This window comes from Eretmochelys imbricata, chromosome 14, assembly GCF_965152235.1.
Source record: "Eretmochelys imbricata isolate rEreImb1 chromosome 14, rEreImb1.hap1, whole genome shotgun sequence".
Classification (NCBI taxonomy): domain Eukaryota; kingdom Metazoa; phylum Chordata; order Testudines; family Cheloniidae; genus Eretmochelys; species Eretmochelys imbricata.
In genome coordinates this window covers 55,180,102-55,201,546 of record NC_135585.1, presented here as the reverse complement: position 1 = coordinate 55,201,546, position 21,445 = coordinate 55,180,102, and the positions used below count along the sequence as shown (strand labels likewise).

At 59.6% G+C, this 21,445-nt stretch overlaps 2 protein-coding genes and 1 pseudogene across 2 annotated transcripts; 2 read left to right on the top strand and 1 right to left on the bottom strand.

Annotated features, from left to right (window-relative positions):
* Positions 1-1,993: 1,993 nt before the first annotated feature.
* LOC144274388 (natural cytotoxicity triggering receptor 3-like) lies at positions 1,994-6,709 on the top strand. Its single transcript, XM_077833180.1, has 4 exons — positions 1,994-2,036; positions 5,521-5,871; positions 6,035-6,163; positions 6,581-6,709. The coding sequence occupies exons 1-4, from the start codon at positions 1,994-1,996 to the stop codon at positions 6,634-6,636; spliced, it is 579 nt and encodes a 192-aa protein (XP_077689306.1). The 3' UTR covers positions 6,637-6,709.
* Positions 6,710-10,265: 3,556 nt separating this feature from the next.
* On the top strand, positions 10,266-15,369 carry LST1 (leukocyte specific transcript 1). Its single transcript, XM_077832821.1, has 4 exons — positions 10,266-10,328; positions 14,342-14,455; positions 14,969-14,991; positions 15,133-15,369. The coding sequence occupies exons 1-4, from the start codon at positions 10,316-10,318 to the stop codon at positions 15,367-15,369; spliced, it is 387 nt and encodes a 128-aa protein (XP_077688947.1). The 5' UTR covers positions 10,266-10,315.
* A 2,542-nt stretch (positions 15,370-17,911) lies between these two features.
* LOC144274188 (antigen-presenting glycoprotein CD1d-like) lies at positions 17,912-21,051 on the bottom strand (annotated as a pseudogene).
* Positions 21,052-21,445: the final 394 nt, after the last annotated feature.

The following is a 21,445-nucleotide window of genomic DNA, read 5'->3' as shown; positions in this document are numbered from 1 at the left end:
TGCCCCCCTCCACATGCCCCCAGCCCCACCCCCCCCATGTACCCCCCCCCACTCCCCCCCACAGCACAGCCCGCAGGGGGCAGCAGGGACCCCCCCCCCAGTAGCGGGACACAGTCACACCCGGCAGGGACACCCCCCTAAAGCCGCCCCGCTGCCTTTCTCCATCCTCCCACCAGGGGGCTGCAGTTCCACCATCCGCCACCAGGGGGCGGCCTCGCCCTGCTGTATCACCCCCCTCGCAACCCCCCCCCCTCGGCCCCCCCAGCACTCTGGGGCTCCCGGGTCTGTGCTCCCCCCTAGGCTGCCTCCATCCCCCCTGGCCGGAGCCCCCCCATGTGTCCCCCCCCCGCCGCCCCCACCCCACCGACTCCGGCCCTGTGATGCTGAGTCTGGGGTGGAGCCGCCCCGAGCTGGGACTGAACTGCTCCAGGAGCCGGGGCAGAGCTGGGAGGGAGCTGGTGCCCCTCACTCCCGACCTGCAGCCCCCTGCTAGCCCGGCCCTGGGCCCCCCCCAGCCCTGCCGGTGCCCCTCACTCCCGACCCGCAGCCCCCTGCTAGCCCAGCCCTGGGCCCCCCCAGCCCTGCCGGTGCCCCTCACTCCTGACCTGCAGCCCCCTGCCAGCCCAGCCCTGCCCCCCACAGCCCTGCTGGTGCCCCTCACTCCCGACCCGCAGCCCCCTGCCAGCCCAGCCCTGCCCCCCCCAGCTCTGCCGGTGCCCCTCACTCCCGACCCGCAGCCCCCTGCCAGCCCAGCCCTGCCCCCCAGCTCTGCCGGTGCCCCTCACTCCTGACCCGCGGGTTCTGACAAGGACCCAAGACATCCACCCAGTGGCCAGCGCTGGACTCACTGTCCCTTCCTGACCCCTAGTTCCCGGCACTCGCGCTCTGCCTTGGAGCATGTGGGTTAACAGCCGCCCCGGTGGTTTCTCAGGCAGTCGAAGACGCGGCCGGTGTCTGTTTCCTCCCGCGGGGCGTGAGAGCCAGTGACCCAGTTTTTCCACCCCCCCGGCCTCCCGAGAGCCGCTTGCGCAGCCCAGCCTCCAGCCCCCCTCAGCCAGCGGCGGGGCAGGAAACAGGTCCCGGGCTGGGTGTGTGGTCGGCTGAGCGCTCGGGCGGCCGCGTGGGGCTGAACCACTCACGTCGAACCCCAGCCTGGCCGGGAGCTGGAGCTGGGCAGAGACAGCCTGGGAACAAGGCATCCGCTTGTGGCCGGAGGGGAACGACCCAGGGGGGTGGTCGCCCCGGGGCCGTGGGGAGGCTCCCGCCTGGGGTGAGGTTTAAATCAAGGGTGGGTTCCTTGTGGAACAGGCGGTCACTGGCCCGGGGGGCTCGGCCGGGGCCGCGATCGGGGCCGATTGCAGCCATGGGAGAGTCTCACGAAGTGATGGAGGCGGGTGCAAAGCGCACGGCGCGGGCTGGTGGGTCTGCGAGCCCCTGGTGCTGAATAAAGTCCCGGTGATGTAAGAAGCTGTTGACCTAAATTAATGGTGTTCAGTACGCCTGGCTCCTGGCACCCGCCCCCGCTCTAACCACTAGGCCTCACTCCCCTCCCAGAGCTGGGGAGAGAACCCAGGAGTCCTGGCTCCCAGCCTGTCCTGCTCTAACCACTAGGCCCCACTCCGCTCCCAGAGTCGGGGAGAGAACCCAGGAGTCCTGGCTCTGAGTCCCCCTGCTCTAACTCAACAGACGCCACTTCCCTCCCAAACCCTGGGAGTGAACCCAGGAGTCCTAGCACCCAGCACCCCTGCTCTAACCACAAGCCCCCACTCTCCTGCCAGAGCTAGGGATGGAACCCAGGAGTCCGGGCCCTGCTCCTCCCCCTCCCTTGGCCCTTGGGCCGGAAGCCCAAAGCACGGCAGGAACCGGCCGATTTACACAGGTGCTGCTCGGAGGCGTGAATCTCGCCCCAGCTCATTTCCTGACCCCCCCCCGCCCTGGTGCGAGTCGCTCCAGCTCTGCACCCGCGTTCCTCTGCCCTCACACCCAGGCAGCCATGACCCCGGGCCCCCTGCTCTGGACGCTGGCCCTGATTGCAGGTGAGCAGGGAGGGGCGCGATGCCGGGATCCGGGCCGGTGCAGGGGGAGGCCGTGATGGGGGGATGTGAACCCGCAGCCCAGACAGATAGAACGGGGCACGTGGAGGTACCAGCCAGCCGGGCACATCTGGGCATAGCCAGCTGGGTATCAGTGGGCACAGAAGGCTACATAGATAGATGCTGCATCGACCCATCCATCCCCACCTATCCAGTGCCCTGCCCCCGCCCTACCTATCCCCAGCCAGTGCCACCCCCCACGCCCGTCCCCAGCTAAATCCGGCTCGTGAGCACCCGCTCCACCTGGTGCCAAGCGACGGGGCCGACCCGGCAGGCCGGAGGGACCCAGCGTTGCCCGGGGGCCGTTAACTCGCTGTGCCGGGATGAACGCACCACTCGCCGGTGAGCGTGAACCCGAGCGGGGGGCGGCCCGGGCCGGCCTTAGGGGGTAGCGAGCCGGGCAATTGCCCGGGGCCCCACATGGCTCAGGCTTTGGTTTCATTTGCTCAGGTGCTCTGCCCTGGGCTGGCCTTGCTTGGCGGCCGCCCTGAAACCCGCTCTCAGCCCCCCCGGGGGCCCCGGACCCCTGGTTGAGAACGGCTGCTCTAAACTAACCTGACCGATCCAGGCGTGAGGTGAACAATTCCGCCTCTGATTCAATAATGAACGTGCCCCGTTCCTCGGCGAGCGGCTCCGTCAATCTCACACCTACTTTCGTCTAATGCCGTCCGGAACCGTCATATTTTCACCGCTCAGACCAGGAAATAATGATACAATTAACAATTGATCCCAGTTAATGATTACAGCTAGGCCCTCAAACCTGTTGCAAGTTCTGAACGAAACTGGGAAAATTATTTCAAAATTCATGTCATTTAATTCCTGAGCTTTACTTACGACAGGGCTCATCCAAAGGTGGCGATTTCTTTCTTACTAGGCCACTCCGGCAAAGTATTTAAATCAACCCTAAAGGATTGCAATTTCTTCCAGCAGATCCGAGCAAACTGAGGCACTTCATTTGTTCACCCTTCGCAAATTCTTACCCCGCCGGCCAAGAATTAATCCGAGGAAATGATAGAAATTGATTCTAATTAATTGAGGACGTTGAGGAGCTAATCCTGGCTCATTCTTCCATCTTTAACCATTAACTATCTTGCAATATTTAAATATTAATCCCAGCCAACTCTTGCAATTTAAAACATGATTCCAGCAAATTCATTCAACATTCAAGTAACCCTAATAAACTCTTTACAGTTTAACCGCTGCTACTAAAGACAATGTGTTGGGTATTCCTTAAAAATTACTGCAGTGTATTTAAAAGTCAAGTCCACTGTCTTTTTGCGGTTCCTTTAAAATATAATCCCAGTCTGTAATACTCCTGGTGAAACATTGCAAGCTATTTAAGGGTTTGTCCCGCTGAATTGTTTCAGTCTCTTTAAGAGTAAAGTCAGCAGCGTGTTGCAATTTATTTCAGAGTTAATGGTATTAAATGATTATTTAATAGTTAATTAAACGAAATGATGACAGTCTGGTTCCTGTTAAATGAATGCAGTTCTTTGTAATTACTAGCCAAGTATTGCAATGAAACTGAGATTCTCTGCAGAATTATTGCGATTTCTTTAACCCTAATCCCAAAACAATTGTCGCAGTTTAAAAAAAATCACAGAAAAATGATTGCAGTTTCTTAAAAAATAGAATCCCAGCGATTTAGTTGCAAAGTCCGTGAACATTAATCTCAGCCCAACGATTGTGATTCAATACGTTAACCCGAGGACACTGCGAGAACGTATCTGTCACTCCCTGGAAATGTCTGCAGTGGATTTAAAACCGAATTCAAGTGAACGATACCAATTTATTTCAGCCTCAAAGTGATTGCAAGGTAATCGTTAATCCTGCGAACTATTGAATTTGAATTAAAGAATAATCCCAGGGCAACTCTTTCAATGTCCTTAAAAATAACTGCAGTGAATTGTTGAGATGTGTTTCAAAATTAAGCCCAGAAGATCAGAGATTAATTCCCGGGAATATCTCGGTTAATCCCATCAGATTACTCCAGTTCTTCCACAAGGTAATGCTCGGAAAAGAGAGTTTTCTTAAAGATAATCCATGGGTCCTTTCAAAATTAACCCCAGAAGTTTATCATTTAATCCAAGGAAATTATGCAAATTAGATCAATAACCCCATTCGATTATTGAAATTCCTTTAATATTTAATCCTAGGAAAATACTGTTTTCTTTAAAAACATATGCCAGTTAATTGCATGAATGCATCTCAGAGTACAACCCCATGCATTCTTGCAAGAGGTTTAAAATTTCATCCCAGCTGTTAATCCCAATCGATTTCAGAATCAGAGGCACTAAATTATCACCCCATACATAACTCTTAGCGCCAGCCGACGATTGGGATTTATTTCCAGTGTAACTGTGTTACAATCCGATCACTGACACCAAACCGAACCGGGTTCTGGGTCTCACGGTCTCTGGCGCTCTTTGGGGACATTTGCTTTGTGTGGAAAAGTACAAAGGCCAAGGACACAATGGAAAGGAAATGAGAATTGAAGCGTAGAAAACAAAGAAAATATTAAATAAGGGAATGGGGAATTGTTCGGTGAGGGGATGAGAGAAAACGGCTCGTGTTTTCTGATCTCTGCGTCAGCCAGAAGTATGTTGAGTGTTGGAAAGGGTGATGGGGGGGTGTCTGGGGATAGGTAGGTAGATAGAAGGGGTATCTGGGGATAGATGGGGGGGGTGTCTGGGGATAGATAGATAGATAGATGGGTTGAGTGGATGGGGATAGGTAGATGGGGGGGGGGTGTCTGTGGATACATAGATAGATGGCTGGCTGGCTGGAGGGGGTGTATGTGGATAGATAGATAGATAGATAGATAGATGGGGTGGATGGGGATAGACGGATGGATGGATGGATGGAGGGGGTGTATGTGAATGGATAGATAGATAGATAGATAGATAGATAGAGGGGGATGTGGGATAGACGGATGGATGGATGGATGGTGGGGGTGTATGTGGATGGATGGATGGATGGAGAGATAGATGGATGACGGGTAGGGTGTGCATGGGGATAGAGAGATGGTGGGTGGGGGGCTCGGGTGGACCCAGCTACTGAAGCCAGCCGACGTACAGTACGAATTACATGACGGTTTGTCTAGCAGGAGAATCACAATTTCACAGGCTGGTTTTGACTCAGGTTTGAGGCCGGTTTGGAGCCAGAGGCTGGGACTGGCCGGCTGGGGCTGGGGCCCTTGATAATCACCCTCTTCTGTTGGTTGCCGAGCCTGCCACAAATGGGCCGCTGGGCTGGACGGGCCATCGGGCTGACCCGGTCTGGCCGACATACGGCCTGGGTCCCATTCCCCGCCCCCTGAGCCAGCCAGTCCCTGCCCTGGGGCCAGGGGGAGCGGGCGCCCCCCAAGAGGGGCAGGCCCCGTGCCCGACTCCATGGGTGATGTCCCTCAGTCCCGTCTCTTTGCCAGGCTGCCGGGCGCAGGGCCTGTGGGTCTCCCAGCCCAGCTCCGTGCAGGGCACCGAGGGCAGCTCCGTCACCCTGCCCTGCGCCTACAACAGCACCCGGGAGCCCAGGCTGGGCAGCTACACCTGGGTGAAGGAGGTGGCGGGCGCCCGGCTGGAGCTGAGCAACGAGACCCAGGAGTTCAGGGGCCGGGTGAGCCGGGCCCGGGACCGGAGCTTCCTGCGGGAGAGGAGAGCCGACGTGGAGCTGCGGGACCTGAGACCCTACGATGCCGGGACCTACCGCTGCCTGGTGAAGATCCCCACCGTGGGAGCGGGGGCGGGGAACGGGACGTGGCTCCAGGTGCTGAAACCGGGTGAGTCCAGGGCAGGCCAGGACTCCTGGGTTCTCTCCCCAGCTCTGGGAAGGGAGTGGGGTCTGGTGGTTAGAGCAGCGGGTGCTGGGAGCCAGGACTCCTGGGCTCTCTCCTCAACCCACATAGTATTAATTTCCTACAATCCTTTTCTCCTCCCTTCTAGCCCGTTCAGTGCCCATGGACGTGAAACCCGACCGATTTGTCCTCTTGTGGCTTTTCCTGCGTGGCCTGATCTGCATCTTCGGCCTCGCTGCCGGTGCCATGGGCACCAGCCTGTTCTACCAGACGAAACGTGAGCGACCAGATCCCCCCGCTCTGCCGGAGCCCCTCGCTCCCGACCTGCAGCCCCCACTCCCGACCCACAGCCCCCAGGCTCCCCCCCCACTCTGCTGGTGCCCCTCGCTCCCGACCCACAGCCCCCAGGCTCCCCCTCGCCCTGCCGGTGCCCCTCACTCCCGACCCGCAGCCCCCAGGCTCCCCCTCGCCCTGCCGGTGCCCCTCACTCCCGACCCGCAGCCCCAGGCTCCCCCTCGCTCTGCCGGTGCCCCTCACTCCCGACCTGCAGCCCCTGCTAGCCCAGCCCTGCCCATCCCCCCACAGCTCTGCTGATGGTATCAGATACTTTACTGGTTGCCAGGTTGGGGAAAAGCCGTTTTCCACCCCATTTGTTTGAGCCCTTCACTTTTCTCTCTCCTTGTTCTCGTCCTAGTGTCCCGGAGGAGACAGAGACGAGTCAGGGAGCTTCAGGCCAAAGCCCAGCTGTGAATGTGACTGTTCGCGTCTCCTGCTCTAACCACTAGCCCGTAGTGCCCTTGCAGAACCAGGGAGAGAACCCAGGAGTCCTGGCTCCCAGCCTCCCCCACTCCAATCACCAGCCCCCATTCCCCTCCCCAGCACTCCCCTGTACACGTAACCAACAATTACAACTTTTCTTCATGCCCTGCTCCAGGAGTCCCGGGGATCTGGGCTCTGGGTTAAAAGCTTGTCTCTTTTTCCCCCGTCCCGGCCGGGGAGAACAGCTGGAAATTGCGACCCCAAAACGCTGAGAGAAACCCAACGGCTGGTTGAAATGGAACATTTGGAGTTGTGGGCATCTCGCTTTCCCCCGCCCGCCCCACTCGCGTTCATTTCCAGCCAGTCTCGTCCTGCCTCCAGCCCCGATTTGTTCTTTTTCCAGAGAATCGTGGGGCCTGTGATGGGTGGGGTCACAGAGGCCCCCTTGGGACCGTTACCTGACGCGCTGAATTTACCTCTGAGCCCGTTTTCCCTGCCAGCTTGGGACTCCAGACCCCTGCCTTGTTGAGCCAGATGCGCCAGCCTGGTGCAACCCAGACCCAGGGTCTGGGCCACGTCCCCCGGAAGCTGCAAACTTAACTGAAAACAGCTTGAGAAGTGCTCCTGCCTCCAGCTCCCAGACCCCCAGCTCCCAATGGGGTCCAAACCCCACATAAATCCCTTTTACTCTGTATTAAGCTTATACAGGGTAAACACATAAATTGTCCGCCCTCCATAACACCGATAGAGAGATATGCCCAGCGGTTTGCTCCCCCCAGGGATTAATCACTTACTCTGGGTTAATTAATGAACAAAAGTGATTTTATTAAGTATAAAAGGTCGGATGTAAGTGGTTCCAAGTAAGAACAGCCAGAACGAAGTAAGTCACCAAGCAAAATAAAACAAAAGGCGCCAGTCTAAGCCTGATACGTGAAGAAGCTGATTACAGGTGAATCTCACCCTCAGAGGGGTTCCAATGAGCTTCTTTTCCAGACCAGACTCCCCCCTAGCCTGGGCCCATCCTTTCCCCGGTACAGCCCTTGATCCAGCTCAGGTGGTAACTAGGGGCGTTCTCAAGATTGCAGCCCCCCTGTGTCCTGTTCCACCCCCTTTTATAGCTTTGTCCCAAGGCAGGAATCCTTTGTCTCTCTGGGCCCCCACCCCTCCTTCTAAATGGCAAAACCCCAAGTTCAAGATGGATTCCAGTACCAGGTGACATTGTCCTGTGTCCTGGGAGACTTCATGACCCACTGGCTGGCAGCCAGGGACCCAGGAGGGCTTGGAAGTAAACAGAGCCATTTACCACCAATTGTCCTCGTCAGTGGGAGCCATCAGGCTTCCAAGCCCCCATTAATGGCCCACGCTTTGCATCGCGACAACAGGCCTCAGCGTTATGTTTCATATTCCTAGTTTCCGATACGAGGGTGACAGCGTCATACCAACGGGAGGCCCACGCTCAGCCAGTTATAAGCTCTGTAATGACACCTTACAAGAGACCCTTTGCCTGAAGTATATTCCAGTTACATCCTGGTCACACTCATTAGCATATTTTCATACCATCATACGGGGCGCAATGTCACCGGGCCGTCCTGGGTCGCGATTTCCCCCGGCCCATCCGCTGGATTCGCGACTTTCCTTGGTGATTTCCCCAGGCCCTGGTTTTTTAGGCCAGTCTCATGATATTTTGGGGCCCTGACGCCACCCGGAGCTGGACGCCGGCCACCTCCTCGCTCCACCATCTCGACTCGCTGCGTTTCTCTGCGCCCGGCTGCTCGGCGAGGAGCCGAATAAATGCCGAATGTGCTGGAATGGAAATCTTCATTTCCCGCGGCGCCGCTACGGCCCCTGGGTCCCTTAAATGGGATTTGTAGGGCCTACAATAATACCTGGTAGAGCTGCAGAAGGTTCACTCAGATGGGGGCCCTGGAACGTGTGAAAGGGACCCACAAACACACACAGGTGTGAGAGGAAGTGGAAGGGGGCTGGGAACCAGGACTCCTGGGTTCTCTCCCTGGCTCTGGGAGGGGAGTGGGGTCTGGTGGGTTAGAGCAGGGGGGGCTGGGAGCCAGGACTCCTGGGTTCTCTCCCCGGCTCTGGGAGGGAAGTGAGGCCTAGTGGTTAGATCGGGGGGGGCTGGGAGCCAGGAAGTTGCGGGGTTGTTTTGCAGAAGGAAGGAGACGCGCGTATTTCACAACCGGCAGATTCTCAAGGAAGGATGGATCCCACTCATGAGGCTGGCGGATGGGGACTTTGGGTCAACCTTCTGCTGCAAACGGAACCCAGGAGTCCTGGCACTCCCCTTTCCCTCCCCCCACTCTAACCACTAGTCCCCGCTTCCCTCCCAGAGCTGGGAGAGAACCCAGGAGTCCTGGCACTCTGCATCCCCACTACACTAGCTTGCTCAATCCCCCGGAGCCCGGCTCCCCCTCGAGGGGACGAACCCCGAGCCCCATTCCCTGCCCCCAAGGCTGGCCAGGCCTCTGGGCAGGGAACAAGGCCTCTGGGGCTGTGGGTAGATTTCACACCTCAGCAGTGGAAATTTAGCCTCTGCCAGGCTCTCCCTTGGGGGCCCCAAAGCTGCCCCTCCCACTTCCCCTCCACTTGGGGTCTCCTGGGCAGAGAACCCAGGCGTCCTGGCTCCTAGCCCCCCTGCTGTAACGCACCAACCCCCACTCCCCTCCCAGAGCCAGGGAGAGAACCCAGGAGTCCTGGCACTCTGCATCCCCACTACACTAGCTTGCTCAATCCCCCGGAGCCCGGCTCCCCCTCGAGGGGACGAACCCCGAGCCCCATTCCCTGCCCCCAAGGCTGGCCAGGCCTCTGGGCAGGGAACAAGGCCTCTGGGGCTGTGGGTAGATTTCACACCTCAGCAGTGGAAATTTAGCCTCTGCCAGGCTCTCCCTTGGGGGCCCCAAAGCTGCCCCTCCCACTTCCCCTCCACTTGGGGTCTCCTGGGCAGAGAACCCAGGCGTCCTGGCTCCTAGCCCCCCTGCTGTAACGCACCAGCCCCACTCCCCTCCCAGAGCCAGGGAGAGAACCCAGGAGTCCTGGCACTCTGCATCCCCACTACACTAGCTTGCTCAATCCCCCGGAGCCCGGCTCCCCCTCGAGGGGACGAACCCCGAGCCCCATTCCCTGCCCCCAAGGCTGGCCAGGCCTCTGGGCAGGGAACAAGGCCTCTGGGGCTGTGGGTAGATTTCACACCTCAGCAGTGGAAATTTAGCCTCTGCCAGGCTCTCCCTTGGGGGCCCCAAAGCTGCCCCTCCCACTTCCCCTCCACTTGGGGTCTCCTGGGCAGAGAACCCAGGCGTCCTGGCTCCTAGCCCCCCTGCTGTAACGCACCAGCCCCCACTCCCCTCCCAGAGCCAGGGAGAGAACCCAGGAGTCCTGGCTCCCAGCCCCCCTGCTCTAACCCACCAGCCCCACTCCCCTCCCAGCGCTGGGGAGAGGACCCAGATGTCCAGGCTCCCAGCCCCCCTGCAGCCCTCGCGGGCGGATACAGCTGCCTCTCTAGCTTCTGGTTTTAACACTTGGGGGTTTCCGGGGCCGGGGAGCTGGAAGCAGAAGTTCCCCCACCACCCACAGGACACACAGCCCTTGCGGGACGGACGGACGGACGGACGGACGCTGCTGGGGGAGCTGCTCGCCGGGCCTGAGGCTGTCCGCGGGGATGGGAGGGAATGGTCAGTGCCCCCCTGCGCCGTGGGGCTGGGGGAGGGACCTGGCTGGGGGTGGGAAGGGAGCAGAGGGGGACGGTGGGGCTGGAGACCACCGAGGGGTGGGGGTGGGGGTGGGGGGGAGGGAGAGATCGATGGCGGGGGGAGGAGGGTGGAGAGAGATTCAAACCAACTGTCCATCCCGCCCTGCTGCCCACCCAGGGTACCTCCATCCCCCTCCCCCGTCTATCCCCCCCCTCCGTTCAGCCACCCCCCGTCCCTCCCTTCGTCTCCATCCACCCGCCCGTCCATCCCCTCCCCCCTCCATCCAGCTACCCCTTCCTCCATCTATCTGCCCCTTCCTCCCTCCATCCGCACCTCCTCCCTCCCCAACCAGCTACCCCTTCCCTCATCCATCCACCCCTCTCTCCCTCCATCCCCACCCCTCCCTCCCTCCATCTACCCCTCCCTCCATCCCTCCATCTACCCCTCCCTCCCTCCACCCCCTCCATCTATCTGCCCCTTCCTCCCTCCATCCGCACCTCCTCCCTCCCCAACCAGCTACCCCTTCCCTCATCCCTCTACCCCTCCCTCCCTCCCTCCCTCCACACCCCTCCCTCCCTCCATCTACCCCTCCCTCCATCCCTCCATCTACCCCTCCCTCCCTCCACCCCCTCCATCTATCTGCCTCTTCCTCCCTCCATCCCCACCTCCTCCCTCCCCAACCAGCTACCCCTTCCCTCATCCCTCTACCCCTCCCTCCCTCCCTCCCCACCCCTCCCTCCCTCCATCTACCCCTCCCTCCATCCATCCATCTACCCCTCCCTCCATCCACCCCTTCCTCCATCTACCCCTTCCTCCCTCAAGCTACCCCTCCCTCCATCCATCCCCTCCCTTCCTCCATGTACCCCTCCCTCCATCTATCTGCCCCTTCCTCCCTCCATCCCCATCCCCTCCCTCCCCCAACCAGCTACCCCTCCCTCCATCCATCTACCCCTTCCGCATTCATCTACCCCTCCCTCCCTCCATCCCCCACCCCTCCTTCCCTCCATCTACCCGTCCCTCCATCCACCCCTTCCTCCATCTACCCCTCCCTCCCTCCACCTACCCCTCCCTCCATCCATCTCCTCCCTTCCTCCATGTACCCCTCCCTCCATCTATCTGCCCCTTCCTCCCTCCATCCCCATCCCCTCCCTCCCCCAACCAGCTACCCCTCCCTCCATCCATCTACCCCTTCATCCATCTACCCCTCCCTCCCTCCATCCATCTACCCCTCCCTCCCTCCACCCTCTCCTCCCTCCATCCATCCCCTCCCTTCCTCCACCTCCCTCCACCTATTTACCCCTTCCTCCCTCCATCCCCACCCCTCCCTCCCTCCCTCCCCCACCACCTCTCCCTCCCCCATCCATCTATACCTCCCTGCCTCCCTCCATCTACCCCTTCCCCCATCCACCCCCCCACCCACCCACCCCTTCCTCCATCCATGCATCCCCACCTCCCTCCATCTCCACCCACCTCCATCCCCCTGCACCTCCCTCCCCCATGCATCACCTTCTCCCTCCAACTATCCACCCCTCCCCCATCCATCTACCCCTCCCTCCATCTACCCCTCCCTCCATCCACCCCCATGCCCCTCGTGTTATCCATCCCCTACACACCCATCTACCCATCCACCCCCCATCCACATCCTCTGGTCCCCACTGGTTTGAAATGGCTGAATTGTGGGTCCCTCGCCCATGCCCTGTGCCAGGTGTGAGACCCCCGGGACGTGGCCCCAAGGGGCAGAGCCTCCCACGGGGTGGGGGGTGTGCATGGAGCCGAGTGATCTAGAGCATGGGGGGCTGGGAGCCAGGACTCCTGGGTTCTTTCCCCAGCTCTGGGAGGGGAGTGGGGGCTGGTGGGTTAGAGCAGGGGGCTGGGAGCCAGGACTCCTGGGTTCTCTCCCTGTGCTTCCAGTCTGTGATCTGTGTCCCTTCTCTGGCCTTAAAGTCACATGTTCAAGAGTTGGAAACGGAAGTTGCTGTTCATGCCCGTCTAGGAAGTCCGATACGTATCTCCCTGCGTAACCCACCCAGTCAGCTACGGTGTGATCCCAGCCCGGGGACCCCCCGACAGGACGGCCCGGGGGGAAGGGGGGTCTGGGTTTGGAAATGGGACTCCATCCTTGCCTCTGGGAGAGAAGGAGCCACTTCATTTCTCACCCAAACGGGGACATCTGCATGTGTGAGAGAAAAATGCCCATTCAGCCACAGCTAAATATCACTGAGCCTGCGTCAGTGATGCCCAAATTCTTCATTTCGGGGGGGGGAGACCCCGATGCTCAGGAATACTCAGACCAGGGCCGGTCGAAACGTCCTCCAGGGCTGGAGGCATCATGGGCGGTCCTCACAGGGCCCAGCCAACCCAGACCCTCCTTGACAGGGGTTTGGCCAGCCTGGTTTTAAACCTCCAGGACGGGGATCCCGCGACCCGCCCGTGGACGCCGATTCCCGAGCTGAATGTCCCCGAGACCTGGAAAGTTTGTCCTAATATCCAGCCACAGTCGCCCTTGGTGACCCTTGTCACATCCCTCCTGCTTTCTGTGGACACGCAGAATGGATCCCCGGCCTTGGTAAAGCCCCTCACATGTCGGGGAAGACCCTCCCAGCTGCCCCCGCAACCTGCTCGTCAGGCCCACGTGGTTTTTAACCTCTCCAGGTTTTCTAAACCGGGCTCCGTTTTGTGGCTCTCCTCTGGCCTCGAAGTTTGTCCCCGTGTTTCCCGGAGCCCGGCCCCCCAGAACGGGACCTGGGACCCCCGAGCAGGGCGGGTTAGCGACCTCCCCCGTACGATGCTCCCGTCAATCCACCCCGGACGGACGGGGGCCTCTTCCCCACCCGCTTCCTCAGCGCCCGGCGCGGGGCTCGTTTTCTAATCACGCCCCCGCCCCGCAAGGCCCACCCCCGCCCGCTCCTGGCCTGGCTCGTGCCCTTTTAGCCCGTTCCGACCCGCAAACAATCTTCCACCCCGCAAGAGAGACAGAGTCGCCCGCGCTCCGGAAAGAGAAACTGAAAAAGTCAGTGAATATATTATGTGTATAAACAGAATTCAGCAGCTGCTGGGGCCTATGTTCATTCAGCAGCTGCTGGGGCCTATGTTCATTCAGCAGCTGCTGGGGTCTATGTTCATTCAGCAGCTGCTGGGGTCTATGTTCATTCAGCAGCTGCTGGGGCCTATGTTCATTCAGCAGCTGCTGGGGCCTACGTTCATTCAGCAGCTGCTGGGGCCTACGTTCATTCAGCAGCTGCTGGGGTCTACGTTCATTCAGCAGCTGCTGGGGCCTACGTTCATTCAGCAGCTGCTGGGGCCTACGTTCATTCAGCAGCTGCTGGGGCCTACGTTCATTCAGCAGCTGCTGGGGTCTACGTTCATTCAGCAGCTGCTGGGGTCTACGTTCATTCAGCAGCTGCTGGGGTCTATGTTCATTCAGCAGCTGCTGGGGTCTACGTTCATTCAGAAGCTGCTGGGGCCTACGTTCATTCAGCAGCTGCTGGGGCCTACGTTCATTCAGCAGCTGCTGGGGCCTACGTTCATTCAGCAGCTGCTGCGGCCTACGTTCATTCAGCAGCTGCTGGGGTATATTCATGTTAGGCCTTTTTTATGACTTCGCTGTAACGTCATGCTAGCTACTCTTGGTAACCAGATGAGGGATTTTGGGTTTTGGGCTGGGTTTTTTGCCCACTTGTTCCTGCCCGCAGCAAAGCTCAAGGGACTCGGGGGATCCCCGCCGTACAGCAGGGCTCCATGCCACTTTATTGTCTCCCGCTCAATCCGTGAGCCATGCTCCCCGCGAGGGACGACCCCCCGACCTGGTGGGCCCCCGGGTCGTCTCAGTTTCTCACAGCGGCTTTGGCTGCTCATCCTGCCAGCCCCTCCCGGGGGGGGCGGCAGTGCAGATTTTACAGCGCCCTCGCCAGGCCCTGGCCCCCAGCGCAGGTCCGGTGGGCAGCCGGGGGGACAGGAGCCTGGGGGGCGCCCAGCATTGACCACCTGTCTGGTAGGTAAAGACTGCTGCATCCCAGTCTGGGGAGTCGCCGCCATGGCAGGCGCGGGGTTTGTCATGCTGGTTGTGATCCTGGTGCTGTCCGTCTGCCTCTGCCGGGCCCGGAGACGAGGTACGTGGGGGCTAGTGGGTTAGAGCAGGCGGGCTGGGAGCCCGGACTCCTGGGTTCTCTCCCGGCTCTGGGAGGGGAGTGGTGTCTGGTGGTTAGAGCAGGGGGAGCTGGGAGCCAGGACTCCTGGGTTCTCTCCCTGGATCTGGGAGGGGAGTGGGGGCTGGTGGGTTAGAGCAGGGGGGGCTGGGCTCGATCCCCAGCTCTGGGAGGGGAGTGGGGTCTGGTGGTTAGAGTGGGAGAGCTGGGAGCCAGGACTCCTGGGTTCTCTCCCCGGCTCTGGGAGGGGAGTGGGGGCTGGTGGGTTAGAGTGGGGGGGACTGGGCTCTCTCCCTGGATCTGGGAGAGGAGTGGGGTCTGGCGGTTAGAGCAGGGGGGACTGGGCTCTCTCCCCAGCCCTGGGAGAGGAGTGGGGTCTGGCGGTTAGAGCAGGGGGGCTGTGAACCAGGACTCCTGGGTTCTCTCCCCGGCTCTGGGAGCGGAGTGGAGATTTACACTGTTCTCTTTCTGTTACAGCAAAGAAGCTGGAGGCTTGGAAGGTAAGAGACAGGACTGGGAGGCACCGGCTGACCTGTGCGGGGGGTGGGGGGAGCCCAGAGCTGGGCTAGTAGGGGCTGCAGGTCTTGAGTGAGGGGCATTGCTCATTATTAACCCCTTGTGTTGCCCGTTTCCCCCTCCAGGGCAGCGCTGAGCTGGAGCCGCCCGACGTGCATTACGCCTCTCTGCAGAATTTGGGTTTAGCCCGGGTCGGGGAGCAGCAGCCGGAGACCCCCGGTTCCCACCAGACGGACTACGCCACCGTGGCCGAACTGAAGGGGCTGGGGGAGGAGTGTGGGGAAGGGGCCGGCCAGCCGGACGGGGGCACGGATCCCGGGGAGCTTGTGCGGGAACCCCAGGAAGGGGTGGCTGCCAACTGAGTTATACTGGAGGGGGTGGGGCAAGGTGGAGCAGGAGGGGGGGTCCCCGATAATGGAGGAAAGAAAAGGAGGACTTGTGGCACCTTAGAGACTAACCAATGTATTTGAGCATAACCTTTCGTAAGCTACAGCTCACTTCATCGGATGCATTCAGTGGAAAATACAGTGGGGAGATTTATATACAGAGAGAACATGAAACAATGGGTGTTACCATACACAGGGTAACCAGAGTGATCACTTAAGGTGAGCTATTACCAGCAGGAGAGAAAAAAATCTTTTGTTGTGATAATCAAGGTGGGCCATTTCCAGCAGTTGACAAGAACTTGTGAGGAATTGGGCGGTGGGGGTGGGGGGGGGGGCGGAGAATAAACAAGGGGAAATGGTTTTACTTTGTGTAATGACCCATCCACTCCTAGTCTCTTTTCAAGCCTAAGTTAATTGTACCCAGTTTGCCAATTAATTCCAATTCAGCAGTCTCTCGTTGGAGTCTGTTTTTGAAGTTTTTTTTTGAAGAATAGCCACTTTTAGGTCTGTAATCGAGTGACCAGAGAGATTGAAGTGTTCTCCGACTGGTTTTTGACCGGTTATTATTCTTGATGTCTGATTTGTGGCCATTTATTCTTTTGTGTAGAGACTGTCCGGTTTGCCCAATGTACATGGCAGAGGGGCCTTGCTGGCACAGGCTGGCGTATATCACATTGGTGGATGTGCAGGTGAACGAGCCTGCATTCAGTTTCTTAATGTTTTAGGCTGAGACTGGCGTGTTTTTGCTTTATTTTGTTGAGTGACTGACTTTGTTCTGTCTGTTATTACCGGAACCACTTGAATCCTACATTTTACACTGAATAAAATCACTTTTGCTTATAAATTAACCCAGAATAAGTATTAATCCCTGGGGAACAAACTGCTGGGCATCTCTCTCTATCAGTGTTATAGAGGGTGGACAATTCATGAGTTTACCCTGTATAAGCTTTATACAGAGTTGTGATGAAGTGGGATTTTATTCATCTTGTTATGCTGCGTGTGAGTCTTACTGTCCCAGACGAATACTGTGTGTGCCTCAGTTTCCCTGTGTGCTGCACCAGTACTTCGGAGGTGGGAATCGGGTGTGTGAGTTGCTGGGACCCGGGGGCAGGAGAGGCTGCCCAGATGTCTGCACCTGTGTGACCTAGGACCCAGGAGGGGGGAGCGACCAGGTGACACCTTTTGCCTGGGAAGGGAGACAAAGAGAAGGAGGAGCAAAGGGGGGCATCGGAGGTCAGGTTGCTGGAAGTCTATGTGGGGGGACTGGAAGAGGGGGGAGTCCAGGGCGTCTTGGCTGAAAGTCGCTGATTTCTGTGCTAACAAACTCTGTCCTACGCTGTGTTCCTGTCGACTAATAAACCTTGTTTTCCCGGCTGGCTGAAAGTCACGTCTGACTGTGGAGTTGGGGGGCAGGAGTCCCAGGTGGGCGGACTCGCTGGGGGAAGCGCACGGAGGGGCAGAGGAGGCTGAATGCTCCGAGGTCGGACCCAGGAAGGTGGAAGCTGGGTGAGCTTCTTGCCCTGGCGACAGTCTGCTCTGCGAGAGGAGGCTCCCCCAGAGTCCTGCCTGGCTTCGTAGGAAGCATTTCTCAGAGCATCGGCCGGGGACCCTGTGACATCTGGTGCTAGCGGTGGGATAAACTGCACCCCATGGACAGAGCATCCTGCAGTAAGTGACGAGGGAGCAGGAAAACACAGGGGGATTAGTGAGAGACGGGCGGGCTGGTGGCTCCCAGAGTTGCAGGAGCCTACGGCTCAACCCCGAGAGAGAGCGGACCCCTGAGAAGGGCTGTCGCACTGAAGAGGTTCCTCCCAGGGATCGTGGGGAGCAGGGAGAGCACCGGCCTGTGAGTCTGTGACCATGTGGGAACAGCGTGAAGATGGCCTGTAACCATTTCCTTAAGAAGGACATTGTAGAGCTGTGCAGAGAGAGGAGAGCTCACCAAGGCACAGCTGATTGCTCGGTTGGAAGTGGGACTGTTCTTAATGTTTCCTCTGAATAGTGTGGGGGTGCCTCAGTTTCCCCTTGGCAGTTCTTAAGTATCTAGGGGATAGGGTAAGGGTGTATGATCATTGCAGAGCCCTAGAGGGCAGGTGTGTGCAGGGGTCTGGACACAGAGAATGGCCGACACCCTGTTTCCTGGCCACTGATGTCCTGGGCCCTTCCCCCCTGCAAGGTGAGAGCTAAAGGGTTGGAGAACAAAGGAATTCGGTGCCCTCCTGGCCCGGAAAGGGACAAAGCCCAGAGGAGGGGGGGAGGGGGGGCTGGGGAGAGTTTCAGTTGGGGGCTGGCTGGGGACATGGAGTGAAGGGCAGACGGGGTTGTCTGGCTCCCTGCCCCCCAAAATGGACCCGGCTGAGGGGTCCGGTTCTCTGCACCTACAAGCTCTGTGTTAGACCGTGTTCCTGTCGTCTAATAAACCTTCTGTTTTCCCGGCTGGCTGAGAGTCACGTCTGACTCAAGCTTCCAAGCCCCCATTAATGGCCCACGCTTTGCATCGCGACAACAGGCCTCAGCGTTATGCTTCATATTCCTAGTTTCCGATACGAGACTGACAGCGTCATACCAACGGGAGGCCCCCGCTCAGCCGGTTATAAGCTCTGTAATGACACCTTACAAGAGACCCGGATCCCAGCGATCCCACGGCGCCCCCAAGTGTCCAACGCCCCCTGAACGTCCCAGAGGGAGCAGAATCCCACCCCCCACCCAGGGCCCCGATCTCCCAGCGCTTTGATCCAGACCGGCCCTCGGGGGGCCCGCAGCTCTGGAGCTGGGCACAGATCCAGCCCCGAGGTCCATGTCCCCAGGAGAGGGGCCGATCCCCACGCCCGGGCCGGTGCCGCCCCCTGAGGCCCTGGACTCCCCTGGTCTAACGCCCTGGTAGCCCCTGGGAGGAGAGAGCAGAGGGGATGGGTTAGGGGGTGTAACGGTCCCACCCCCAACCCCGAGAGGGAGAGGACTCACCTGCGTCTGCTCCTCCACAGAGCCACGGCCACGGCCACAACCCCCAGGGCGATGCCCACGGCCAGGCCGGGGCCCCAGCCCCTGCTGTGCCCTGCAAAACGGGGGGGGGGGGGCGTGATGGGAACTGGGACAGGAGTATGGGCCCTGTTCCCTCTGCCTGCCCCGCAATTCACCCTGCTCCCCCGACCCCTGACCCACTGCCCTCAGCCCCCCACCCTGTTCCCTCTGCCTCCTCCGTAGTCCCACCCCTTCCTCCCCCCACCTTCCCACCTCCTCAAGTTCTGCTCCCCCATCCCGGTCCTGTCCCGTTCCCCTCAGCTCCTCCATCCTGCTCCCCATGATCCATCCCCCCACCCACCTGCTCTGCTTCCCTGCGCCCCAATCCCGCTGCCTGGACCCACCCCCATCCCACTCAGCACGTGCAGGAAAAGCCCCCAGAGACCACGACCGCACCCCCACCCCCTGGGGATGTGCCCCTACCCCAGGGGATCGGCAGGCTCTGGCCCCCCAGGCTGCTGTGCTCCACCCGGCAGGCGTAGCTGTGCCCGTCGCCCGGCTCCACGGCCAGGGAGCTGCGCAGCTGGTAGGTCAGGTCCGCGTTGGGCAGGATCCCGCTGGAGCTCAGCCGCCCCGCCCGGCCCCACCTCCTCCCCGTCCTGCAGCCAGGCCACGCGGACAGGCCGGGGGTAGAAACCGGTGACCCGGCAAACCAGCAGTAACGGCGCGGGGGTCCCGGCTGGGGGAGGCGCTCGGGCAAACACCACGGCGACCGGCCGCTCTGAGACAGGGGGAGAGAGACGGGGCAGGGGAGAGGGGACGATTCAGTCTGAGCCTCAGGGACTCACTCGCCAAGCCCAGCTCCATCCCCCGGGGTCAGGCGTTGGCCCCGCTGTCCTGGCCAGGCCCCAATTCTGCCCCTGCAGTTACCAGTGGTGAGGGAATCCCCCTTCACTTCCTGTCCTAAATGGCTGTGCAGTGCGGCTATGAACGGCTACTGTGCTCCACCCCAGCTATAGCTGCATTTGTACACCAGGCAAGGGGTCCCTGGATAAACAGTCCCCTGCCCCACCCCAGAGGGGGCTGCATCTCAGTCCAAGCTGAGGGATCTTTGTAGAAGCCGCCCCCGTTCCCAACCCCAGAGATGGCTGCATAGGAGCACTGGGTGCGGGATCCCTGTATAAACAGCAAACACACCCTACCCCAGAGGTGGCTGCATGGCAGGGAGTGGTGTCCAGCCTCCCCTTGCCTCTCCAGAGACCCTTTCCCATGCTGGACAAAGCTCTTGAGCTCACTGACCCATGTTCTCAGGAGAAACTGAATCTTGCTGGCTGGGCCCTTATCCCGGTTGAGAAGGTCCCGGGCGTAGAGCGCCAGCTTGTCCCCCCGCCAGGTAAGCCAGCTGCCTGCGTCTGCGTCGAAGCTGACGAAGTCCTCGCCGTTCACTCCAGCATCATCGAATCCCCTTGAGGTGCCGTTGGGGTGCAGCTCGCAGCCGAGGGAGCCCTGGGTAACGAGGGGGTCTGGAACAGGATGGGCGGGGGGATGAGGAGGGGCGTCCGGAGGTCCCAGGAGGGGGCAGAAGTAGAGAGACAGGGGGAGTAAAGGCATAATGTCAGGTGCCATGAGGATGTTGGGCCACACGACGGCAGTGGGATTGTGGGGCGGCCCTGGCTGGAGTTCAGGGTAAGTTGTGGTTTCTGTGTAAAGCTCATTTTTCACGTGCATAATCAGATTGGCTTGAAAATCGCTGCGTTACATCGGCAGAGTTTGTGATGCAAATTTGGGGTCCCTTGGTCACGGGGTTCCTGAGATACAGACCCCTGCCCAAATGGCCTGCTTTCAAAGGGTCAGGTACCTGTCAGGAAAGACCCGGAGCCTCGGCTCAGGGAGTGGGACGCGGGGCCTTTCCCTCTCGGAAGTTCAGACCACAATCTGGCCCCAGGCCTGGGTGGAGAATGGGGCACGGGAGTTTCCCCTCTGGGGGCCGCCGACTCCAATCAGCCAAAGGGCCAGGGACTGGCTGTCTTGCCCCCAAGGACACACTCAGTGACTGTGGTGAGCGTGTCCGTTCTCAGCACCTCGGGTGGGTCAGGGGAGGGATCCCCTCAGCCCGCTCCATGCTCACAGCCCATTCCCTGGTGCTGAGCTACTGTGTTCACTGTAAGGATGAAGCTGAACAGGTAATCGTGGATCAGCAGCTCCAGGTCCTGTCACTGCTTCGGGGTCAGGCCCTGCTGGGCCCAGGGCTGCAGGAAGCGGATCTGGCAGGGGCTGCAGTCCAGGGAGTGGGTCTCCAGGTCGCCCAGCAGGGCCGTCCCCACCATGTCCGTGGAGCTGGCGTTGTGGAAGATGTCGATTTGGAGCAGCCGGAGGGTGACAGACGCTCGCGGGAGAGGAGGAGAGCCTGGGGCAGGGGGCAGGAAACAAGTGGAGGACAAAGCGGGTGGGGAGAGAGATTAATGAGTCTCTGTCCCGTAAACAATCCTGCTCTAGGGGGTCTCCCTGCTGATCCCTAACCTGCCTCCCCTGTCCTACTGCCCCAGCAAGGGTCACTAGCCCAGTGTGGTACTTCCCCACCCTGGCTCTAGTATTACACCATCCCCACGCATCCCTGTAGCAAAAATGGCGGGGGAGTCCCCACTTACCAGCCAGGACCCCCCATGCCCAGGGGAGGAGCAGCAAAGGGGGCAGCATCCTGGCAGGGGAAGGGGAAGCAACTTGATGTACCTGTTCAAAATGCTCTGTGTAAACCAATTCTGTGTCGTGTGTGAATGAGGAATGTGGGTTCAGAGATCCGTGGGAAGGCCATCGCTGAACCAGATGTACGAGGGGAAAACCGGAGACAGACGCAAGGGCGCCAGGAGGCTGCACCGTGCCCCTATTGAAACATCAGAGGAGGGCAGATTGATGACTCTAAAGACGAGACAGGCACCTATCAATGGGGACAAGAAAGCTGGGATCAAAACCAGCCTGGGGTAACTCCCCGAGAGACTTGATGAGAGAACAAGATAAAGGATGAGAAGGACAATTTAAGAAAACAAGCACTCGTCAAACGACAATTGGTTACAACATCACGGTGCAAAACTCA